The sequence below is a fragment of the Pseudophryne corroboree genome, chromosome 12 (genome assembly GCF_028390025.1).
Source record: "Pseudophryne corroboree isolate aPseCor3 chromosome 12, aPseCor3.hap2, whole genome shotgun sequence".
NCBI classification, from domain to species: domain Eukaryota; kingdom Metazoa; phylum Chordata; class Amphibia; order Anura; family Myobatrachidae; genus Pseudophryne; species Pseudophryne corroboree.
The window spans coordinates 2,649,292-2,674,253 of NC_086455.1; the positions used below are offsets into that span (position 1 = coordinate 2,649,292).

The 24,962-nt window shown below is 50.1% G+C and overlaps 1 protein-coding gene across 8 annotated transcripts in view; it reads right to left on the reverse strand.

Annotated features, from left to right (window-relative positions):
• Positions 1-24,962, reverse strand: part of DCST1 (DC-STAMP domain containing 1) — a 124,836-nt gene that overhangs the window by 7,118 nt on the left and 92,756 nt on the right. For all 8 annotated transcript variants that reach the window (XM_063946655.1, XM_063946650.1, XM_063946654.1 and 5 more), the window contains 6 exons: positions 24,300-24,399; positions 16,335-16,430; positions 16,129-16,255; positions 15,703-15,819; positions 15,339-15,481; positions 8,672-8,782 (listed from right to left, as the gene is read on the reverse strand). In XM_063946655.1, coding sequence (XP_063802725.1) covers positions 8,672-8,782; positions 15,339-15,481; positions 15,703-15,819; positions 16,129-16,255; positions 16,335-16,430; positions 24,300-24,399 — 694 coding nt within the window. The remainder of the gene's footprint in view (positions 1-8,671; positions 8,783-15,338; positions 15,482-15,702; positions 15,820-16,128; positions 16,256-16,334; positions 16,431-24,299; positions 24,400-24,962) is intronic.

A 24,962-nucleotide genomic window follows, 5' to 3' on the forward strand; every position in this document is an offset into this window, starting at 1 on the left:
CGAACAACTCGGAATGAGGGCCCTTGTTGGGATCATAATGGACAAACAGAGAGTCCGACTTTCTGTGACGAGTAGCCCTCTTCATATAATTCTTCAAAGCCCTAACATTATCCAAGGACTTTGAGGTAATTGAGGAGGCAGCAGCCACTGGCACCACAATAGGTTGGTTGATATGAAAAGCCGACACAACCTTCGGAAGAAACTGCTGACGCGTCCTGAGCTCAGCTCTGTTTTCATGGAAAATCAAGTAGGGGATCTTGCAGGACAATGCCCCCAATTCCAACACACGTCTAGCAGATGCCAATGCCAAAAGTGTGACCGCCTTCCAAGTAAGAAACTTGACCTCAACCTCATGTAAAGGTTCAAACCAATCCGACTGCAGGAACTGCAGCACCACATTAAGATCCCAAGGTGCCGTAGGAGGCACAAAGGGAGGCTGGATGTGCAGAACCTCTTTCAAGAAAGTCTGAACCTCAGGGAGGACAGACAATTGTTTCTAGAAGAAAATGGACAAGGCCGAAATCTGGACTTTTATGGAGCCCAGGCGCAGGCCCACATCCACACCTGCTTGCAGAAAGAGGAGAAACCGTCCCATTTTAAACTCCACCGTAGGAAACTTCTTGGATTCACACCAAAACACATACTTTTCCAAATTCAATGGTAGTGTTTAGACGTAACTCCTTTCCTAGTGTCACGAACCGATCACTCACCTCTGCGGGTTCTGGGGTCCGTCCATTGCCAGCGCAGTTGCTTGCGGTGCTGTGTGGCCGTGTGGGGGCGCAGCCTGGTCAGCGGTAGAGGTGATGCAGGTTCTGGGAGCCGGGAGTGCAGGGACCAAATGGCCAAAGGCACCGCTGTGTGTCTGTAGTATAGGAGGCGGCCATGTTGGAGACCAAATGAGCACCTGAGAGCACTTGTGAAACACCTGTGGGTAAGTGTTAGCCAATCCCGTGCTTGTGCTACCTTTAAGTAGGCTGGGATTATGTTACTCTGAGCCAGTGCTTTGTTGTAGTTACTCTGTACCCAAGCTCTGTGCTCTCTCCGTGGTTTTCTGTGTGATTCCAGTGGTCCAGATATCGCCTCCGCTCCTAGAGGTCTGCCTGCAGCCTTCACTGCAAAAGATCCACCAGCTCCCTGCTGTGCTGTCAGTCAATCGCTCTCCCAGTGGCAACAAGTAGATTTCCAGAGTCTTGTGAGAGGTTACCCTATCTGTCTGCTTCAATCACACAGCCTTTGGAATATTCTACTAAACTCAGGTGCTCGTTTAATCAGCTCTCAGTTTAACTCAGTGGTTTCCAAAAAATTTTCACGGCACCCCTAGGCCAAAAATTTCTTATTAAGAAATTTAGAAAGAAATATTACATTAAGTAGATCGCGTTTATATGTCATCCTTAGGGTCAGTTGTGTGGTGAGGGACAAGATTTGCTTCTGTTTGGCCACATATTTTATGACTGGCAGCCACCAGCACTGGTTTTGCCTATTATATTGACCATGAATAATTTGAATTGGTCCTGGACCACCAACCCAGGGCACCCTGGCAAGTGTCCCGAGGTACCCCGGGGAGCCACCGCACACAGTTTGGGAACCTCTGGTTTAACTCATTTTTCACCATTGTCGTCTGCTGCAATTTCGCAGTGCTTCTTCAAAATTTACAAGTATTCTATTCAGTATTGTATTTTCATTGCTGCTGCAATCAAGGACAATTCTTCACAGCTTTCCAGTTTAACCTTTAAGCTTCAGTACAAGTCTCTAGTTATTCATTTATGTCTACAATATCCAGCACTCCTTACAGTTTGGCACCAGTCATTGCTTCATTTGGACAATTCTTCACAAGCCTGTTTAAACTCAGTTGTATGAACATTTCTTCAATGCATCTTTAAGGCTGTTCCTGCTTATCTTATACCATTCATTGCAATACGTCAGTATATATATGGTGACTAATAATTGTCATTTAACTCCTTACTGGAATTGTTGCCTTTAATAAATATATGAAACAGAACTTTCTTCGTACTCCCTACTTTCATCAAACACCAGCAACTACACCTTTGATTGGTCCAGGGTTAACGGATTCACAAAAACACTCGGCCCTGACACCTAGCCTGTATCAGGGTAGGAATAAATTTGTTCGGAATGCCCTTCCAAGCAAAGATCTGGCGTTCAACCTCAATGCCGTCAAACGGAGCCGTGGTAAGTCTTGATTAGCGAACGGCCCCTGTTGCTGAAGGTCCACGCAAAGAGGAAGAAGCCTCGGATCTTCCAGCAGTAATTCCAGAAGATCCGCGTACCAAGCCCTTCTTGGCCAGTCCGGAGCAATGAGGATCGCCTGAACTCTTGTTCTCTTTATTAGTTTGAGAATCCTTGGGATAAGTGGAAGTGGAGGGAACACATACACTGACTTTAACACCCACGGAGTTACCAGGGAATCCACCGCCACTGCCTGTGGGTCTCTCGACCTGGAACAGTACCTCCGAAGCTTCTTGTTGAAGCAGGAGGCCATCATGTCTATTTGAGGTACGCCTCAAAGACCTGTCACCTCTGCGAACACCTCCGGGTGGAGGCCCCACTCTCCTGGATGGAGATCGTGTCTGCTGAGGAAGTCCGCTTCCCAGTTGTCCACTCCTGGACTGAAGATTGCTGACAGTGCCACCGCGTGCTTTTCTGCGCAGAGGATGATCCTTGTTACCTCTGACATTGCCGCTCTGCTCTTCGTTCCACCTTGTCGGTTTATGTAAGCCACCGTCGTTACATTGTCCGACTGAACCTGAATGGCCTGATCTTTTAAAAGCTGTCACCGCTTTTAGAAGACCGTTGTACACGGCCCTTAGTTCCAGAATGTTTATCGGAAGGATGGATTCCAGACTCTACCACCTTCCTTGGAAGTTTTCCCCTTGGGTGACTGCTCCCCAACCTCGGAGACTCGCATTCGTGGTTAGAAGAATCCAATTCTGAATCCCGAACCTGCAGCCCTCCAGAGGGTGAGAAGTTTGCAGCCACCAGAGGAGCGAGATTCTGGCTTTCGGCGACAGACGTATCCTCTGGTGCATGTGAAGATGAGATCCCGACCACTTGTCCAGAAGATCCAGTTGGAAGGGTCGTGCATTAAATCTTCCGTACTGTAGAGCCTCGTAAGAGGCCACCATCTTTCCCAGAAGGCGAACGCACTGATGAACCGACACCCGGGCTGGCTTCAGGACATCCCGAACCATTGTTTGAATCACCAACGCTTTCTCATCCGGTAGAAACACCCTCTATAATTCCGTGTCGAGGATCATCCCCAGGAAGGACAGTCTCCTTGTCGGCTCCAAATGCGACTTTGGAAGATTCAGGATCCATCCATGATCCTGTAGTAGTTGAGTCGAGAGAGCAGTGCTCTGTAACAACTTTTCCCTGGAAGACACTTTTATCAGCAGATCGTCCAGATGTTCAGACCCTGCTTGCGGAGTAGCATTATTTTCGCCATGACCTTGGTGAACACCCTCGGTGTCGTGGAGAGGCCAAACGGCAGTGCCTGGAACTTATAGTGACAGTCCAGCAGCGCAAATCTTAGATAAGCCTGATGAGGCGGACAGATCGAAATGTGAAGGTACGCATCCTTGATAGCTAGGGATACCAGAAATCCCCCCCCTCCAGACCTGAGATTACCGCTCTCAGGAACTCCATCTTGAATTTGAATTCCCTCAAATAAGGGTTCAATGACTTTAGGTTCAATATTGGCCTGACCGAACCATCCGGTTTTGGTACCACAAACAGGTTTGAGTAATAACCTTTGTTTGTTAAGTGAGGTGGAACTAGAACAATGACATTTGACCTTAGCAATTTTTGAATGGCTTCCTGTAGGATAGCACTTTCTGTCAGCGAACCTGGTAAACCTGATTTGAAGAACCTGTGATGTGGGAGTTCTTGAAACTCCAGTCTGTACCCCTGGGTGACAATATCTTGTACCCAGGCATGAGGACAAACCTGTGTTTCAGTCTCATTGTGAGCTATCCTAGATGAAATCTGGGATATCATTCCCCGGAAAGAAGCCACCCATGGGGGTTCGGATTCAGAAGCCTGGGACAGAATATTACATTCCTGAGTACATGGAATAGACTCCTCAGGAGAAGATACACACTCTGCAGCACAAGACACAGAGTCCCTGGACATGGTAACGTGAGATAGATCAACACACACACACACACACACACACACACACACACACACACACACACACACACACACACAGGAAAATGCAGACACAGGGGTAAATTTACTAAGATGGGAATTCTATTTAAGATGTAATGTTGCCCATAGCAACCAACCAGATTCCAGGTATTATCTTCTAGAAGGTGCTAGATAAATGAGAAGTAGAATCTGATTGGTTGCTATGGGCAACATCCCATCTTAAATAGATCTCCCATCTTAGTAAATTTACCCCCCAGTTTCCCTTCAGAGAGACACAGAGTATAATGAGCCAGCCACACAGCGCCCCAGTAGTCAGTTATTATGATAAATGCCTGGCGCTGACTGAATAACTCTAATAGATTGAACAGTGAAAAACAACACTCTCCCCCCCTTGTCTAATACACCCTGGTACCGCAGAGGATATGTGGAGTGTAGAGGAGGGCAGCGCTCCCTGTCAGCGTCTCTGTAGTGTGATCTGCAGGAAGAAAATGGCGCCGGTGAGTGCTGAATCCGCTCTGAGGAAGAAGCCCCGCCCCCTGTAATGGCGCGTCTTCCCGCTTTCATGGATTATACTGGCCTGAGGTAAATCAGTTGCTAATAGTGGGATTAGCCCTTGTTAGCCTCTGTATACCAGTGTAGGGTCTGTGCGCAGGCTCAGGGCGCCCCTCACAGCACTGCACATTGTACCGCTGAGCCCTCTGGAGCGCAGCTTCACAGGGCTGCGCTCCAACCCTTATGCCACCATTTCACACCGGTGACCCGCTTGTTAGGGGGTGGCGGCCGTGCTGCGGGAGTGAGCGGTCACCTCGTGGGCTCCCTCAGGAGCTCAGTGTCCTGTCAGCGGAGATAGGAGCCATTAACCTCTAGGGTTGGATCCCACTACCCCCCTAAGTCCCACGAAGCAGGGAGGCTGTTGCCAGCAGCGTCCCTGTACCTAACACTCAGAAAAATAATAAAACTAGAAAAACTCCTAGGAGCTCCCCTAGCTGTGACCGGCTCCTCCGGGCACATTTTCTAAACTGAATCTGGTAGGAGGGGCATAGAGGGAGGAGCCAGCCCACACTATTAAACTCTCTATACCCCATGGTACTAATGTGGACCCCAGCATCCTCTAGGACGTAATCAAATACGGGAGAGTACAGTGGTAGCAGACTGGGGGAGAGTGCAGTGGTACAAAAGTACGGGAGAGTACAGTGGCTGGAGAGTGCAGGAGGATACAGTGGTAGGAGGATGCAGGAGAGTACAGTGTTTGGGTTTCAGGAGAGTAAAGTGGTTGGAGAGTGGAAGAGAGTACAGTGGTTGGAGGGTGGAGGAGAGTACAGTGGGTGGAGGGTGGAAGAGAGTACAGTGGTTGGAGGGTGGAGGAGAGTACAGTGGTTGGGTTTCAGGAGAGTAAAGTCGTTGGAGGATGGAAGAGAGTACAGTGGTTGGAGGGTGGAGGAGAGTACAGTGGTTGGAGGGTGGAGGAGAGTACAGTGGTTGGAGGGTGGAAGAGAGTACAGTGGTTGGAGGGTGGAGGAGAGTACAGTGGTTGGAGGGTGGAGGAGAGTACAGTGGCTGGAGGGTGGAAGAGAGTACAGTGGTTGGAGGGTGGAAGAGAGTACAGTGGTTGGAGGGTGGAAGAGAGTACAGTGGTTGGAGGGTGGAGGAGAGTACAGTCGTTGGAGGGTGGAAGAGAGTACAGTGGTTGGGTTTCAGGAGAGTAAAGTCGTTGGAGGATGGAAGAGAGTACAGTGGTTGGAGGGTGGAGGAGAGTACAGTGGTTGGAGGGTGGAAGAGAGTACAGTGGTTGGAGGGTGGAGGAGAGTACAGTGGTTGGAGGATGCAGGAGAGTACAGTGTTTGGAGGGTGGAGGAGAGTACAGTGGTTGGAGGGTGGAGGAGAGTACAGTGGTTGGAGGGTGGAGGAGAGTACAGTGGTTGGAGGGTGGAGGAGAGTACAGTGGGTGGAGGGTGGAGGAGAGTACAGTGGTTGGAGGGTGGGGGAGAGTACAGTGGTTGGAGGGTGGGGGAGAGTACAGTGGTTGGAGGGTGGAAGAGAGTACAGTGGTTGGAGGGTGGAGGAGAGTACAGTGGTTGGAGGGTGGAGGAGAGTACAGTGGTTGGAGGGTGGAGGAGAGTACAGTGGTTGGAGGGTGGAGGAGAGTACAGTGGGTGGAGGGTGGAGGAGAGTACAGTGGTTGGAGGGTGGGGGAGAGTACAGTGGTTGGAGGGTGGGGGAGAGTACAGTGGTTGGAGGGTGGAAGAGAGTACAGTGGTTGGAGGGTGGAGGAGAGTACAGTGGTTGGGTTTCAGGAGAGTACAGTGGCTGGAGGATGGAAGAGAGTACAGTGGTTGGAGGGTGGAAGAGAGTACAGTGGTTGGAGGGTGGAGGAGAGTGCAGTGGTTGGGTTTCAGGAGAGTACAGTGGCTGGAGGATGGAAGAGAGTACAGTGGTTGGAGGGTGGAAGAGAGTACAGTGGTTGGAGGGTGGAGGAGAGTGCAGTGGGTGGAGGGTGGAAGAGAGTACAGTGGTTGGAGGGTGGAGGAGAGTACAGTGGGTGGAGGGTGGAAGAGAGTACAGTGGTTGGAGGGTGGAGGAGAGTACAGTGGTTGGAGGATGGAAGAGAGTACAGTCGTTGGAGGGTGGAGGAGAGTACAGTGGGTGGAGGGTGGAGGAGAGTACAGTAGTACGAGGGTGGAGGAGAGTACAGTAGTACGAGGGTGCAGTACAGCACAGTGGTAGGAGAGTAGGTAGGAGTGTGCAGGAGAGCCCAGTGGTAGGAGAGTAGGTAGGGGTGTGCAGGAGAGCCCAGTGGTAGGAGAGTAGGTAGGGGTGTGCGGGAGAGCACAGTGGTAGGAGAGTAGTTTGGAGGGTGCGGGAGATCACAGTGGTAGGAGAGTAGGTAGGGGTGTGCAGGAGAGCCCAGTGGTAGGAGAGTAGGTAGGGGTGTGCGGGAGAGCACAGTGGTAGGAGAGTAGGTAGGGGTGTGCAGGAGAGCCCAGTGGTAGGAGAGTAGGTAGGGGTGTGCAGGAGAGCCCAGTGGTAGGAGAGTAGGTAGGGGTGTGCAGGAGAGCCCAGTGGTAGGAGAGTAGGTAGGGGTGTGCGGGAGAGCCCAGTGGTAGGAGAGTAGGTAGGGGTGTGCGGGAGAGCACAGTGGTAGGAGAGTAGTTTGGAGGGTGCGGGAGATCACAGTGGTAGGAGAGTAGTTTGGAGGGTGCGGGAGATCACAGTGGTAGGAGAGTAGGTAGGGGTGTGCAGGAGAGCCCAGTGGTAGGAGAGTAGGTAGGGGTGTGCGGGAGAGCACAGTGGTAGGAGAGTAGGTAGGGGTGTGCAGGAGAGCCCAGTGGTAGGAGAGTAGGTAGGGGTGTGCGGGAGAGCACAGTGGTAGGAGAGTAGTTTGGAGGGTGCGGGAGAGCACAGTGGTAGGACAGTAGTTTGGAGGGTGCGGGAGATCACAGTGGTAGGAGAGAAGGTTGGAGGGTGCGGGAGAGCAGTGGTAGGAGAGTAGTTTGGAGGGTGCGGGAGATCACAGTGGTAGGAGAGTAGTTTGGAGGGTGCGGGAGAGCACAGTGGTAGGAGAGTAGGTAGGGGTGTGCGGGAGAGCACAGTGGTAGGAGAGTAGGTTGGAGGGTGCGGGAGAGCACAGTGGTAGGAGAGTAGTTTGGAGGTTGCGGGAGAGCACAGTGGTAGGAGAGTAGGTAGGGGTGTGCGGGAGAGCACAGTGGTAGGAGAGTAGTTTGGAGGGTGCGGGAGAGCACAGTGGTAGGAGAGTAGGTAGGGGTGTGCGGGAGAGCACAGTGGTAGGACAGTAGGTTGGAGGGTGCGGGAGAGCACAGTGGTAGGACAGTAGGTTGGAGGGTGCGGGAGAGCACAGTGGTAGGAGAGTAGGTTGGAGGGTGCGGGAGAGCACAGTGGTAGGAGAGTAGGTTGGAGGGTGCGGGAGAGCACAGTGGTAGGAGAGTAGTTTGGAGGTTGCGGGAGAGCACAGTGGTAGGAGAGTAGGTAGGGGTGTGCGGGAGAGCACAGTGGTAGGAGAGTAGTTTGGAGGGTGCGGGAGAGCACAGTGGTAGGAGAGTAGGTAGGGGTGTGCGGGAGAGCACAGTGGTAGGACAGTAGGTTGGAGGGTGCGGGAGAGCACAGTGGTAGGACAGTAGGTTGGAGGGTGCGGGAGAGCACAGTGGTAGGAGAGTAGGTTGGAGGGTGCGGGAGAGCACAGTGGTAGGAGAGTAGGTTGGAGGGTGCGGGAGAGCACAGTGGTAGGAGAGTAGGTTGGAGGGTGCGGGAGAGCACAGTGGTAGGAGAGTAGTTTGGAGGGTGCGCGAGAGCACAGTGGTAGGAGAGTAGGTTGGAGGGTGCGGGAGAGCACAGTGGTAGGAGAGCAGGTTGGAGGGTGGGGGAGAGCAAAGTGGTAGGAGAGTAGGTTGGAGGGTGTGGGAGAGTACAGTGGTAGGAGAGTAGGTTGGAGGGTGCGGGAGAGTAAATAAGGGAAGGCTGAGAGACCACAATTGAGGAGTGACCATCTCACCGGGTGGCGGTCCCTGAATTTCTTCAGAATTCTCTTGCGCATGGTGTTGATGTAATCGCCTCTATTCATCAGGGACGTATTATATAAAAAGAGAACTCTGGCCTTTTCTCTCTGCGGGAACAGGGAAAGTTACATGTAAGGATGGCTACGCTCAGGTACTTTCTGAGGGCTGCATTTCTCTCCTGCTCCGGAGACTAGCAGAAGGGTTGTGGAAACTCCACCCTTACAATGTATGTAGAGGAGGGGCTTCGACAACCCAGTCTTACAGCATGAGGGAGTCAGCTGATCTGTTAAATCCAGCAATCTCCTTTGTAAAGATAATGGCCTCATATCGTTCCTAATTCAGCAGAAATGTGATATTTAGGATTGGTGTAATCACACTGTAATGCTGGGCAGCATAAGAGCATTGACTCGGGGTACTGGCCTTGCCACAAGCAGCGGCTGCTGCCCCTGGGCTTCAGCACCTACCAAAGACTGCAGGGGGGAGCTGGCCAGCAAATGAAAAATAAGAATTTACTTACCGATAATTCTATTTCTCGGAGTCCGTAGTGGATGCTGGGGTTCCTGAAAGGACCATGGGGAATAGCGGCTCCGCAGGAGACAGGGCACAAAAAAGTAAAGCTTTACTAGGTCAGGTGGTGTGCACTGGCTCCTCCCCCTATGACCCTCCTCCAGACTCCAGTTAGGTACTGTGCCCGGACGAGCATACACAATAAGGGAGGCATTTTGAATCCCGGGTAAGACTCATACCAGCCACACCAATCACACCGTACAACTTGTGATCTAAACCCAGTTAACAGTATGACAACAGAAAGGGCCTCTTAAAGATGGCTCCTTAACAATAACCCGAATTAGTTAACAATAACTATGTACAAGTATTGCAGATAATCCGCACTTGGGATGGGCGCCCAGCATCCACTACGGACTCCGAGAAATAGAATTATCGGTAAGTAAATTCTTATTTTCTCTATCGTCCTAAGTGGATGCTGGGGTTCCTGAAAGGACCATGGGGATTATACCAAAGCTCCCAAACGGGCGGGAGAGTGCGGATGACTCTGCAGCACCGAATGAGAGAACTCCAGGTCCTCCTTTGCCAGGGTATCAAATTTGTAAAATTTTACAAACGTGTTCTCCCCCGACCACGTAGCTGCTCGGCAGAGTTGTAATGCCGAGACCCCTCGGGCAGCCGCCCAAGATGAGCCCACCTTCCTTGTGGAGTGGGCTTTTACAGTTTTAGGCTGTGGCAGGCCTGCCACAGAATGTGCAAGTTGAATTGTGTTACAAATCCAACGAGCAATCGACTGCTTAGAAGCAGGTGCGCCCAACTTGTTGGGTGCATACAATATAAACAGCGAGTCAGATTTTCTGACTCCAGCCGTCCTTGAAATGTATATTTTTAAGGCTCTGACAACGTCCAACAACTTGGAGTCCTCCAAGTCGCTAGTGGCCGCAGGCACCACAATAGGTTGGTTCAGATGAAATGCTGATACCACTTTAGGGAGAAAATGCGGACGAGTCCGCAGTTCTGCCCTATCCGAATGGAAGATTAGATAAGGACTTTTATAAGATAAAGCCGCCAATTCAGATACTCTCCTGGCAGAGGCCAGGGCTAGTAACATAGTCACTTTCAATGTGAGATATTTCAAATCCACCTTTTTCAATGGTTCAAACCAATGGGATTTGAGGAAATCTAAAACTACATTTAGATCCCACGGTGCCACCGGAGGCACCACAGGAGGCTGTATATGCAGTACTCCCTTGACAAAAGTCTGGACCTCAGGGACAGAGGCCAATTCTTTTTGGAAGAATATTGACAGGGCCGAAATTTGAACCTTAATGGATCCCAATTTGAGACCCATAGATAATCCTGATTGCAGGAAATGTAGGAAACGACCCAGTTGGAATTCCTCCGTCGGAACACTCCGATCCTCGCACCACGCTACATATTTTCGCCAAATGCGGTGATAATGTTTCACGGTGACTTCCTTCCGTGCCTTAATCAAGGTAGGAATGACTTCTTCTGGAATGCCTTTCCCTTTTAGGATCTGGCGTTCAACCGCCATGCCGTCAAACGCAGCCGCGGTAAGTCTTGAAAAAGACAGGGACCCTGCTGTAGCAGGTCCCTTCTCAGAGGTAGAGGCCACGGTTCGTCCGTGAGCATCTCTTGAAGTTCCGGATACCAAGTCCTTCTCGGCCAATCCGGAACCACTAGTATTGTTCTTACTCTTCTTTGCCGTATGATCTTCAATACCTTTGGTATGAGCGGCAGAGGAGGAAACACATACACTGACTGGTACACCCAAAGAGTTACCAGTGCGTCCACAGCTATTGCCTGTGGATCTCTTGACCTGGCGCAATATTTGTCCAGTTTCTTGTTGAGGCGAGACGCCATCATGTCTACAATTGGTCTTTCCCAACGGTCTATTAACATGTTGAAGACTTCTGGATGTAGACCCCACTCTCCCGGATGAAGATCGTGTCTGCTGAGGAAGTCTGCTTCCCAGTTGTCCACGCCCGGGATGAACACTGCTGACAGTGCTATCACGTGATTCTCCGCCCAGCGAAGAATCTTGGCAGCTTCTGCCATTGCACTCCTGCTTCTTGTGCCGCCCTGCCTGTTTACATGGGCGACCGCCGTGATGTTGTCCGACTGAATCAACACCGGCTTTCCTTTCAGGAGAAGTTCCGCCTGGCTTAGAGCATTGTAGATTGCTCTTAGTTCCAGAATGTTTATGTGAAGAGACTTTTCCAGACTCGTCCATACTCCCTGGAAGTTTCTTCCTTGTGTGACTGCTCCCCAGCCTCTCAGGCTGGCGTCCGTGGTCACCAGGATCCAATCCTGAATGCCGAATCTGCGGCCTTCTAATAGGTGAGCCTTTTGCAACCACCACAGAAGTGACACCCTTGTCTTTGGTGACAGGGTTATTCGCAGGTGCATCTGCAGATGCGACCCTGACCATTTGTCCAACAGATCCCTTTGGAATATTCTTGCATGGAATCTGCCGAATGGAATTGCTTCGTAAGAAGCCACCATTTTTCCCAGGACTCTTGTGCATTGATGTACTGACACCTTTCCTGGTTTTAGGAGGTTCCTGACCAGATCGGATAACTCCTTGGCTTTTTCCTCTGGAAGGAAAACCTTTTTCTGAACCGTGTCCAGAATCATTCCTAGGAACAGCAGACGAGTTGTCGGGATTAAATGGGATTTTGGAATATTCAGAATCCACCCGTGTTGTCTTAGCACCTCTTGAGATAGTGCTAAAGCTGTCTCCAGCTGTTCTCTGGACCTTGCCCTTATTAGGAGATCGTCCAAGTATGGGATAACTAATACGCCTTTTCTTCGAAGAAGAATCATCATCTCGGCCATTACCTTGGTAAAGACCCGAGGCGCCGTGGACAATCCGAACGGCAGCGTCTGAAACTGATAGTGACAGTTTTGAACAATGAACCTGAGGTACCCCTGGTGTGCGGGGTAAATCGGAACGTGTAGATACGCATCCTTGATGTCCAAGGATACCATAAAGTCCCCTTCTTCCAGGTTCGCTATCACTGCTCTGAGTGACTCCATCTTGAACTTGAACTTTTTTATGTAGAGGTTCAAGGACTTCAGATTTAGAATAGGCCTTACCGAGCCATCCGGCTTCGGTACCACAAATAGAGTGGAATAATACCCCTTTCCTTGTTGTAATAGGGGTACTTTGACTATCACCTGCTGAGCGTACAGCTTGTGAATGGCTTCCAACACCCTCTCCCTTTCGGAAGAGACGGTTGGTAAAGCAGACTTCAGGAAACGATGAGGAGGATCCGTCTCTAATTCCAACCTGTACCCCTGAGATATTATCTGCAGGATCCAGGGGTCTACCTGCGAGTGAGCCCACTGCGCGCTGTAATTTTTGAGACGGCCGCCCACTGTCCCCGAGTCCGCTTGAGAGGCCCCAGCGTCATGCTGAGGTTTTTGCAGGAGCCGGGGAGGGCTTCTGTTCCTGGGAAGGAGCTGCCTGTTGGTGTCTCTTCCCTCTTCCTCTGCCTCGTGGCAGGTACGACAAACCCTTTGCTCTCTTATTTTTGTAGGAGCGAAAAGGCTGCGGTTGAAAGGTCGGTGCCTTTCTCTGTTGGGGAGTGACTTGAGGTAAAAAAGTGGATTTCCCGGCAGTAGCCGTGGCCACCAAGTCTGATAGACCAACTCCAAATAACTCCTCCCCTTTATACGGCAAAACCTCCATGTGACGTTTTGAATCCGCATCGCCTGTCCACTGTCGTGTCCATAAGGCTCTTCTGGCTGAAATGGACATAGCACTCACCCGAGATGCCAGTGTGCAAATATCCCTCTGTGCATCACGCATATAGATAAATGCATCCTTTATTTGTTCTAACGACAGTAAAACATTGTCCCTATCTAGGGTATCAATATTTTCAATCAGGGATTCTGACCAAACTACTCCAGCACTGCACATCCAGGCAGTTGCTATAGCTGGTCGTAGTATAACACCTGCATGTGTGTATATATTCTTTTGAATAACTTCCATCTTTCTATCTGATGGATCCTTAAGTGCGGCCGTCTCAGGAGAGGGTAACGCCACTTGTTTAGATAAGCGTGTGAGCGCCTTGTCCACCTTAGGGGGTGTTTCCCAGCGCGCCCTAACCTCTGGCGGGAAAGGGTATAATGCCAATAACTTTTTTGAAATTATCAACTTTTTATCAGGAGCAACCCACGCTTCATCACACACGTCATTTAATTCTTCTGATTCAGGAAAAACTGTTTGTAGTTTTTTCACACCATACATAATACCCTGTTTTACGGTATCTGTAGTATCAGCTAAATGTAACGTCTCCTTCATTGCCAAAATCATATAACGTGTGGCCCTACTGGAAAATACGTTTGAATTTCTACCGTCGTCACTGGAATCAGTGCCTGTGTCTGGGTCTGTGTCGACCGACTGAGGCAAAGGGCGTTTTACAGCCCCTGACGGTGTTTGAGGCGCCTGGACAGGCATTAATTGATTGTCCGGCCGCCTCATGTCCTCAACTGACTGTTTAAGGGAAGATAAACCATCACGTAATTCCACAAATAAAGGCATCCATTCTGGTGTCGACCCCCTGGGGGGTGACATCTGCATATTTGGCAATTGCTCCGCCTCCACACCAATATCGTCCTCATACATGTCGACACCCCGTACCGACACACACCGCAAACTCACAGGGAATGCTCTAATGAAGACAGGACCCACTAGCCCTTTTGGGGAGACAGAGGGAGAGTCTGCCAGCACACACCACAAAGCGCTATATATACAAGGGATATCCTTATATTAAGTGCTCCCTTATAGCTGCTTTAATATATAATATATATATATATAGCCATTAATGTGCCCCCCCTCTCTGTTTTACCCTGTTTCTGTAGTGCAGTGCAGGGGAGAGACCTGGGAGCCGTCCTGACCAGCGGAGCTGTGACAGAAAATGGCGCCGTGTGCTGAGGAGATAGGCCCCGCCCCTTTTTCGGCGGGTTCTTCTCCCGCTATTTTTCCAGTCAGGCAGGGGTTAAATATCTCCATATAGCCCCTATGGGCTATATGTGAGGTATTTTTAGCCTTGTATAAGGTTTATATTTGCCTCTCAGAGCGCCCCCCCCCAGCGCTCTGCACCCTCAGTGACTGCCCAGTGAAGTGTGCTGAGAGGAAAATGGCGCACAGCTGCAGTGCTGTGCGCTACCTTATGAAGACTGAGGAGTCTTCAGCCGCCGGTTTCCGGACCTCTTCACGCTTCAGCATCTGCAAGGGGGTCGGCGGCGCGGCTCCGGGACCGGACTCCACGGCTGGGCCTGTGTTCGATCCCTCTGGAGCTAATGGTGTCCAGTAGCCAAGCAGCAAATCCACTCTGCATGCAGGTGAGTTTACTACTTTCCCCCTAAGTCCCACGTTGCAGTGATCCTGTTGCCAGCAGGACTCACTGTAAAGAAAAAAACCTAAACTAAACTTTCTCTAAGCAGCTCTTTAGGAGAGCCACCTAGATTGCACCCTTCTCGTTCGGGCACAAAATCTAACTGGAGTCTGGAGGAGGGTCATAGGGGGAGGAGCCAGTGCACACCACCTGACCTAGTAAAGCTTTACTTTTTTGTGCCCTGTCTCCTGCGGAGCCGCTATTCCCCATGGTCCTTTCAGGAACCCCAGCATCCACTTAGGACGATAGAGAAACATACATGTCAAGTTGTATGTAACATGTAGTGACTGCCTTACCCGGGGATCAGACACAGGCACACAGCATTCAGTCTGTCTGTGTTTAGTAAGTGCGCCCCCAGACTCTGTACTGAAGGCAGGTTGAGCACTGAGTTCCTGGGTCCCGTGCGCGCTGCGCCCTCTGATCCCCGGGTAAGACACCCAGCACATAATGTTATAAACAGCCTGACATGTAAGGTTACACGTGCTGCCCAGCTCCCCCTGCAGTCTTTGGTCGGTGCTGCATGTCACAGTACTCTCACTGGGGAAAGTTCTAGGGAGGGTGTTCAAAATACTAACAGAGCTGTCAGAACCCCACCTCAATTCATGGAAGAGGGACTCCGACCCCCACCCCCCTCCCCACTGTTATTACAGGAGAACTGATCACTGAGCCTTGCTGGGCGTGGTGGCCCAGACGGGGCTGGAGATACTCCATGCTCCTTACTATGGGAGTTTACCTGTGGGAAGAAAAACGACGCCACCACCCTGCGAAGCCGGTAGCAGTAGACATGTAGTATGCAGTTTAACAGGAGGCCGACCACAGGAAAGCAGGTCCACAGATAGTCCATGTAGTCCATGGTGACCGGCTGTGGAAGGCACACTGTGGAAGACAGAGCATACGGCAATCAGAACCCCATCATATGATATATGCTGTGTATCCGCCAGAACCGCATGTCTGCAATGGATGCTGCTGAGTGTAAGTGGGCACGTCTAGCAATGACACCTAGGAAGCCAGGCGTACAGACAGGGACACGTAGAGGTATGGATGTGTGCGACACGGGTGTACAGCGCTGCATCAGCCACAGCTCATCACGCACTTACCAGTGAGGCTGCTGAGGTGCAATGTAGCGGACGAGGTGTTGAACGCACTGATTGTTTTCTGCAGAAGCCGAGCGATGATCGACTCACCCCCTACAAATATCTCCAGCCTGTGATGGCCTACAGAGAGAGAAGAAGTATTCAGTAATGGATCAGCATCACCATAAGAACAAAGGCTTTCCCCACCAAAGCCATGCGCCTGAGTGTAAGGCATGTACGCGTCTCTCCCCATTTCTGTGCCAGTATATCCCTAGTTACGCAGCAGGTTTTGTACTTGGACATGGCAGCATCACTTTTGGTTATATGCTGTTTCTTCAGAGCAATATTAATAGTGTAATAATGTTGTGTTCCTGTCCACAGATGCCCTTGTAGTATTATCACAGTGTTTTCAGCTGCTAGCTCCCCCTACTGGCCGCTGCACATACTCACTGGAGAAGTTGTAGGACACCTGGGAATGCTTTGAAATTATATGTAAGAGGTTGAAGAGGGTCCGGTCGAAGATGATGGCCATGATAAGGAGAATGACAACGGGTAGACATTGTGAAAACTCCTTCACCTGCATAGGATGGGAGAGGTCCACGGTCATTATGATGTGACGCAGCCTCTGGCCTCAGCTGCTGCTGTGACGTACTCACCATAACCTTCAGCTCCGGACCCTGGAGGGCCAGCTTCAATGGAAACACAAAATCAGCCTTCTCAGTTTTTAGGAGTGGTAACAGGTGCCTCTTTCCCTGCAAGAGTGATGGAAAGGTCATACCTTCCCTTCTGCTTCCTCCCGTGCCCTCCATGTCCTGCACTTACAAACTCCCCCCCCCACGCACTCATTTATCACAGAGCACAGCCAATGGAGGAAGCGTGGAAGAGAGGGGCTAGAGGGACAGCTCTCTTGTGTTGGTGGCTGCAGACTGGAGTGCACTCACACGCATCACGCTGCTCCTATTTTCAAAAGCAATTTTGGACAAAATGAGGGAAGCTCTCCATTGGCGTATTATGTTTTTAGTAAATACCTCCCGCAAATGGTCCTTTTATGGTGAAGAGGAATGTCAAGTAACCCCCTGCAAAACAAGCGCTACCTAAACTACCAACTGATTGACATTAATGCCCTCACTCTGTGTATTACTCCATCAAGTCCTCCCATCAGAAATGGTTATTTCGCAAGTAGCACAGGTTCTAGATGCACAGGCGTGTTCCCCACTCTCCTCAGCCGACAGACCTTGTAGACAGGTAGACAGTGGGTAAAAGGTAGACAGTGGGTAAGGTCTACAGGGTCACAAGGTTATTTTTAAGCTTTTGTGGCGTCATTTTGTATGTTTCATTATAGGTGACCACAATCAGTGGAAATGCGTACCCTCACCAGCTCACTTACATCGCACACACTTTGGGCAGGTTACTATTCCTAATCGTATTTAATGGTAATTTGGGAAAACGTGCACTCCACTCTCTCCCCAGCCACTATCAAACCCAACCCCTTCCCCCTCTCTCCTCCCAGTCCCTATCTGCACCTACCACTCCACTCTCACCCCAGTCACTATCTAACCCAACCCCTTCCCCCTCTCCCCCCCCCCGTCCCCATCTGCACCTACCACTTCACTCTCTCCCCAGTCGCTATCTAACCCAACCCCTACCACATCTCTGCCTAGTCCCTGTCTGCCCCAACCCTCCTGCCCTTTCTTCTCCCCCAGTCCCTATCTGTTCCTACCCCCACTCTTTCTCCCCAGCTCCCTCTCTCCGTATGTAGTCAGATCATTATTATTAATATCAGCAGCAGCAGGATAGGAGGCTGTAACATCTCCTTGCAGTATTAGTTTCACTTTGAGCTGTGTCACCTTACAGAACATAAAGGAATCATTTGGTCAGTGTGAAGGCCTCTAGTGGCTGGCAGCGCACGTAACAATAGATTTGTTTGTGTGAAATTTGCAGCAGCAGGCTGATCCAACTACCTTTACATTTCTTGTAAGCCTGGCCAGCCAGGCAATGTACATAATAAGATTTTACTTACCGATAAATCTATTTCTCGGAGTCCGTAGAGGATGCTGGGGTTCCTGAAAGGACCATGGGGAATAGCGGCTCCGCAGGAGACAGGGCACAAAAAGTAAAGCTTTTCCGATCAGGTGGTGTGCACTGGCTCCTCCCCCTATGACCCTCCTCCAGACTCCAGTTAGGTACTGTGCCCGGACGAGCGTACACAATAAGGGAGGATTTTGAATCCCGGGTAAGACTCATACCAGCCACACCAATCACACCGTACAACTTGTGATCTAAACCCAGTTAACAGTATGATAACAGCGGAGCCTCTGAAAGATGGCTTCCTTCAACAATAACCCGAATTAGTTAACAATAACTATGTACAATTATTGCAGATAATCCGCACTTGGGATGGGCGCCCAGCATCCACTACGGACTCCGAGAAATAGATTTATCGGTAAGTAAAATCTTATTTTCTCTATCGTCCTAGTGGATGCTGGGGTTCCTGAAAGGACCATGGGGATTATACCAAAGCTCCCAAACGGGCGGGAGAGTGCGGATGACTCTGCAGCACCGAATGAGAGAACTCCAGGTCCTCCTTAGCCAGGGTATCAAATTTGTAAAATTTTACAAACGTGTTCTCCCCTGACCACGTAGCTGCTCGGCAGAGTTGTAATGCCGAGACCCCTCGGGCAGCCGCCCAAGATGAGCCCACCTTCCTTGTGGAGTGGGCCTTTACAGATTTAGGCTGTGGCAAGCCTGCCACAGAATGTGCAAGTTGGATTGTGCTACAGATCCAACGAGCAATCGTCTGCTTAGACGCAGGAGCACCCATCTTGTTGGGTGCATACAATATAAACAACGAGTCAGATTTTCTGACTCCAGCTGTCCTTGCAATATATATTTTTAATGCTCTGACAACGTCCAGTAACTTGGAGTCCTCCAAGTCACTTGTAGCCGCAGGCACTACAATAGGCTGGTTCAGATGAAATGCTGACACCACCTTAGGGAGAAAATGCGGACGAGTCCGCAGTTCTGCCCTGTCCGAATGGAAAATCAGATATGGGCTTTTGTAAGATAAAGCTGCCAATTCTGACACTCTCCTGGCAGAAGCCAGGGCTAGAAGCATGGTCACTTTCCATGTGAGATATTTCAAATCCACCTTTTTTAGTGGTTCAAACCAATGAGATTTTAGGAAGTCCAAAACCACATTTAGATCCCACGGTGCCACTGGAGGCACCACAGGAGGCTGTATATGCAGCACTCCCTTAACAAAGGTCTGGACTTCAGGGACTGAAGCCAATTCTTTTTGAAAGAAAATCGACAGGGCCGAAATTTGAACCTTAATAGATCCCAATTTGAGACCCATTGACAATCCTGATTGCAGGAAATGTAGGAATCGACCCAGTTGAAATTCCTCCGTCGGAGCACTCCGATCTTCGCACCACGCAACATATTTTCGCCAAATTCGGTGATAATGTTGCACGGTTACTTCCTTCCTTGCTTTAATCAAAGTAGGAATGACTTCTTCCGGCATGCCTCTTTCCTTTAGGATCCGGCGTTCAACCGCCATGCCGTCAAACGCAGCCGCGGTAAGTCTTGAAACAGACAGGGACCCTGCTGAAGCAAGTCCCTCCTTAGAGGTAGAGGCCACGGATCTTCCGTGATCATCTCTTGAAGTTCCGGGTACCAAGTCCTCCTTGGCCAATCCGGAACCACTAGTATCGTTCTTACGCCTCTTTGCCGTATAATTCTCAATACTTTTGGTATGAGAGGCAGAGGAGGAAACACATACACCGACTGGTACACCCAAGGCGTTACCAGCGCGTCCACAGCTATTGCCTGCGGATCTCTTGACCTGGCGCAATACCTGTCCAGTTTTTTGTTGAGGCGAGACGCCATCATGTCCACCATTGGTCTTTCCCAACGGGTTACCAGCATGTGGAAGACTTCTGGATGAAGTCCCCACTCTCCCGGGTGAAGATCGTGTCTGCTGAGGAAGTCTGCTTCCCAGTTGTCCACTCCCGGGATGAACACTGCTGACAGTGCTATCACATGATTCTCTGCCCAGCGAAGAATCCTTGCAGCTTCTGCCATTGCCCTCCTGCTTCTTGTGCCGCCCTGTCTGTTCACATGGGCGACTGCCGTGATGTTGTCCGACTGGATCAATACCGGTTTTCCCTGAAGCAGAGGTTCTGCCTGGTTTAGAGCATTGTATATTGCTCTTAGTTCCAGAATGTTTATGTGAAGAGACGTTTCCAGGCTCGTCCATACTCCCTGGAAGTTTCTTCCTTGTGTGACTGCTCCCCAGCCTCTCAGGCTGGCGTCCGTGGTCACCAGGATCCAATCCTGTATGCCGAATCTGCGGCCCTCCAATAGATGAGCACTCTGCAACCACCACAGAAGAGACACCCTTGTCCTTGGAGACAGGGTTATCCGTAGGTGCATCTGAAGATGCGACCCTGACCATTTGTCCAACAGATCCCTTTGGAAAATTCTTGCGTGGAATCTGCCGAATGGAATCGCTTCGTAAGAAGCCACCATTTTTCCCAGGACTCTTGTGCATTGATGTACAGACACCTTTCCTGGTTTTAGGAGGTTCCTGACAAGCTCGGATAACTCCTTGGCTTTTTCCTCCGGGAGAAAAACCTTTTTCTGAACCGTGTCCAGAATCATCCCTAGGAACAGCAGACGAGTTGTCGGCATTAACTGGGATTTTGGAATATTCAGAATCCACCCGTGCTGTTTTAGCACTTCTTGAGACAGTGCTAATCCCATCTCTAGCTGTTCTCTGGACCTCGCCCTTATTAGGAGATCGTCCAAGTATGGGATAATTAATACGCCTTTTCTTCGAAGAAGAATCATCATCTCGGCCATTACCTTTGTAAAGATCCGAGGTGCCGTGGACAATCCGAACGGCAGCGTCTGAAACTGATAGTGACAGTTTTGTACAACGAACCTGAGGTACCCCTGGTGTGAGGGGTAAATTGGAACGTGGAGATACGCATCCTTGATGTCCAAGGATACCATAAAGTCCCCCTCTTCCAGGTTCGCTATCACTGCTCTGAGTGACTCCATTTTGAACTTGAACTTCTTTATGTACAGGTTCAAGGACTTCAGATTTAGAATAGGCCTTACCGAGCCATCCGGCTTCGGTACCACAAAAAGAGTGGAATAATACCCCTTCCCTTGTTGCAGAAGAGGTACCTTGACTATCACCTGCTGAGAGTACAGCTTGTGAATGGCTTCCAACACCGTCTCCCTTTCGGAGGGGGACGTTGGTAAAGCAGACCTCAGGAAACGGCGAGGTGGATCTGTCTCTAATTCCAACCTGTATCCCTGAGATATTATCTGCAGGATCCAGGGATCTACTTGCGAGTGAGCCCACTGCGCGCTGTAATTTTTGAGACGACCGCCCACCGTCCCCGAGTCCGCTTGAGAAGCCCCAGCGTCATGCTGAGGCTTTTGTAGAAGCCGGGGAGGGCTTCTGATCCTGGGAAGGAGCTGCGTGTTGCTGTCTCTTCCCTCGACCTTTGCCTCGTGGCAAATATGAATAGCCCTTTGCTCTCTTATTTTTAAAGGAACGAAAGGGCTGCGGTTGAAAAGTCGGTGCCTTTTTCTGTTGGGGAGTGACTTGAGGTAGAAAGGTGGATTTCCCGGCTGTAGCCGTGGCCACCAAATCTGATAGACCGACTCCAAATAACTCCTCCCCCTTATACGGCAAAACTTCCATATGCCGTTTTGAATCCGCATCGCCTGTCCACTGTCGCGTCCATAAAGCTCTTCTGGCCGAAATGGACATAGCACTTACCCGTGATGCCAGTGTGCATATATCCCTCTGTGCATCACGCATATAAAGAAATGCATCCTTTATTTGTTCTAACGACAGTAAAATATTGTCCCTGTCCAGGGTATCAATATTTTCAATCAGGGATTCTGACCAAACTACCCCCGCACTGCCCATCCAGGCAGTTGCTACAGCTGGTCGTAGTATAACACCTGCATGTGTGTATATACTTTTTTGGATATTTTCCATCCTCCTATCTGATGGATCTTTAAGTGCGGCCGTCTCAGGAGAGGGTAACGCCACTTGTTTAGATAAGCGTGTTAGCGCCTTGTCCACCCTAGGAGGTGTTTCCCAGCGCTCCCTAACCTCTGGCGGGAAAGGGTATAATGCCAATAATTTCTTTGAAATTATCAGCTTTTTATCAGGGGCAACCCACGCTTCATTACACACGTCATTTAGTTCTTCTGATTCAGGAAAAACTATAGGTAGTTTTTTCATACCCCACATAATACCCTGTTTAGTGGTACCTGTAGTATCAGCTAAATGTAACGCCTCCTTCATTGCCAAAATCATATAACGTGTGGCCCTACTGGAAAATACGGTTGATTCGTCACCGTCACCACTGGAGTCATCGCCTGTGTCTGGGTCTGTGTCGACCGACTGAGGCAAAGGGCGTTTCACAGCCCCTGACGGTGTTTGAGTCGCCTGGACAGGCACTAATTGATTGTCCGGCCGTCTCATGTCGTCAAACGACTGCTTTAGCGTGTTGACACTATCCCGTAGTTCCATAAATAAAGGCATCCATTCTGGTGTCGACCCCCTAGGAGGTGACATCCCCATATTTGGCAATTGCTCCGCCTCCACACCAATATCGTCCTCATACATGTCGACACACACGTACCGACACACAGCAGACACACAGGGAATGCTCCTAATGAAGACAGGACCCACTAGCCCTTTGGGGAGACAGAGGGAGAGTTTGCCAGCACACACCAAAAGCGCTATATATATATCAGGGATAGCCTTATAATAAGTGCTCCCCTATAGCTGCTTTGTTATATAAAAATATCGCCATAAATTTGCCCCCCCTCTCTGTTTTACCCTGTTTCTGTAGTGCAGTGCAGGGGAGAGACCTGGGAGCCGTCCTGACCAGCGGAGCTGTGAGAGGAAATGGCGCCGTGTGCTGAGGAGATAGGCCCCGCCCCTTTTCCGGCGGGCTCGTCTCCCGCTATTTTGAGAAATCAGGCAGGGGTTAAATATCTCCATATAGCCTCTAGGGCTATATGTGAGGTATTTTTAGCCTTTATAGGTACTCATTTTGCCTCCCAGGGCGCCCCCCTCCCAGCGCCCTGCACCCTCAGTGACTGCCGTGTGAAGTGTGCTGAGAGGAAAATGGCGCACAGCTGCAGTGCTGTGCGCTACCTTTAGAAGACTGCAGGAGTCTTCAGCCGCCGATTCTGGACCTCTTCTGTCTTCAGCATCTGCAAGGGGGCCGGCGGCGCGGCTCCGGTGACCATCCAGGCTGTACCTGTGATCGTCCCTCTGGAGCTTGATGTCCAGTAGCCAAGAAGCCAATCCATCCTGCACGCAGGTGAGTTGACTCCTTCTCCCCTCAGTCCCTCGCTGCAGTGATCCTGTTGCCAGCAGGAATCACTGTAACATAAAAAACCTAGCTAAACTTTCTCTAAGCAGCTCCTTAGGAGAGCCACCTAGATTGCACCCTTCTCGGCCGGGCACAAAAATCTAACTGGAGTCTGGAGGAGGGTCATAGGGGGAGGAGCCAGTGCACACCACCTGATCGGAAAAGCTTTACTTTTTGTGCCCTGTCTCCTGCGGAGCCGCTATTCCCCATGGTCCTTTCAGGAACCCCAGCATCCACTAGGACGATAGAGAAATGCAGGTATAGCAATATAAATACTGCTCCCACAGACTTCAGTTTCCCAAACAGATATTGCACCCGACTCCTGTGCCCACTGATACTGCAGTCCTTTCCAGAGTCCACTCTGTGGGAAATGCAGCCTTTTCTATGCAAATAGCTGGTCCGGCCAGTGTGCACACTCAATTAACTCTTAACTCGTTTCCCCGCCTCCTCTCGTTCTCAGTGGCTTCCTCAGAAGTCCTCACCCATCACTTTTCCACCCCATTTCTGATACCAGTATATATTGCAACAGCGTCTTTGTGTGAACACTCTGTAACAAAACGCGCCATACGGGGTTTCAAACTTTTTTATACACGTGCAGTTCCTAAAACTTGCTCATCTACGTGACCATTGGCGTTGCATGTGAAATTGGAATTGGGTCCCTGCGCTTATATTGCTTCGTAATCAAACTAAGGCTCTGATTCCGAGTAGGACACAATATCTGTGTCTGATGTAGATGAGCGAGTGTTTTCTACTGTGCATGCGTGTACTGTAATTCAGACATTTCTGAGACATTCGGTCTTCAAAAACATCCTGAAAATTAATTGGGCGTTCCTGGCAAGTGACTGTGCGGTGGCTTAGCGGAAGCATGGAGATGGGCAAACCTATGGGCATTCCTGAGCATTAATGGGATGTCCTATGGGCGTGTCACTGAGATCTCAGATGCCTAATTGCTGACACTGGCGGCCATACTATGACTGAAAATCTGCCCCGGCATAGGGCTGGTGCAAGGTCATATAGTGCGACCAATGCTTTGCATAAAGCCGCAGAAGCAATACCGGTCAGAGACACAGGGAGCACTACGGGGCTGAGTTATTTATAATCAGGTCGGTGTTGCTATAAGGAAAAGTGACCACTTCTGGGAACTTTGACTCCTTTACGTTCCCCCATAAGAAACAGAATTGTGACCTGTAATTGTATGAAACTCACGTGTTTTCTCCTGCGTGCGTCAATCTGCATGAAATACGTGGTCACGTAGAAGTTGTCCCAGAGGAAGTCGGTGTTATAATAGTTGGTGTAATTATACGCCCTGCGATAGGGAGGAGAGAAGAGTGCTGTTACTCACAGAGGATGATGGGTGGAGCTAGATTAGCGAAACGCGTCCTGTCTCCTACACTATTATCACTTATACAGACATTGCTTTATATGTGCAGATTGAAGAGCCTTGCGTTCTGCATGCTATGTACTTGCATGAAGCGAGGGATGTAAAAATAAGAATTTACTCACCGGTAATTCTAGTTCTCGTCGTCCGTAGTGGATGCTGGGTACTCCGTAAGGACCATGGGGAATAGACGGGCTCCGCAGGAGACTGGGCACTCTAAAAGAAAGATTAGGTACTATCTGGTGTGCACTGGCTCCTCCCTCTATGCCCCTCCTCCAGACCTCAGTTAGGGAAACTGTGCCCGGAAGAGCTGACACTCCAAGGAAAGGATTTGGAATCCAGGGTAAGACTCATACCAGCCACACCAATCACACCGTACAACTCGTGATAACTATACCCAGTTAACAGTATGAATAACAACTGAGCCTCACTGAACAGATGGCTCATAACAATAACCCTTTAGTTAAGCAATAACTATATACAAGTATTGC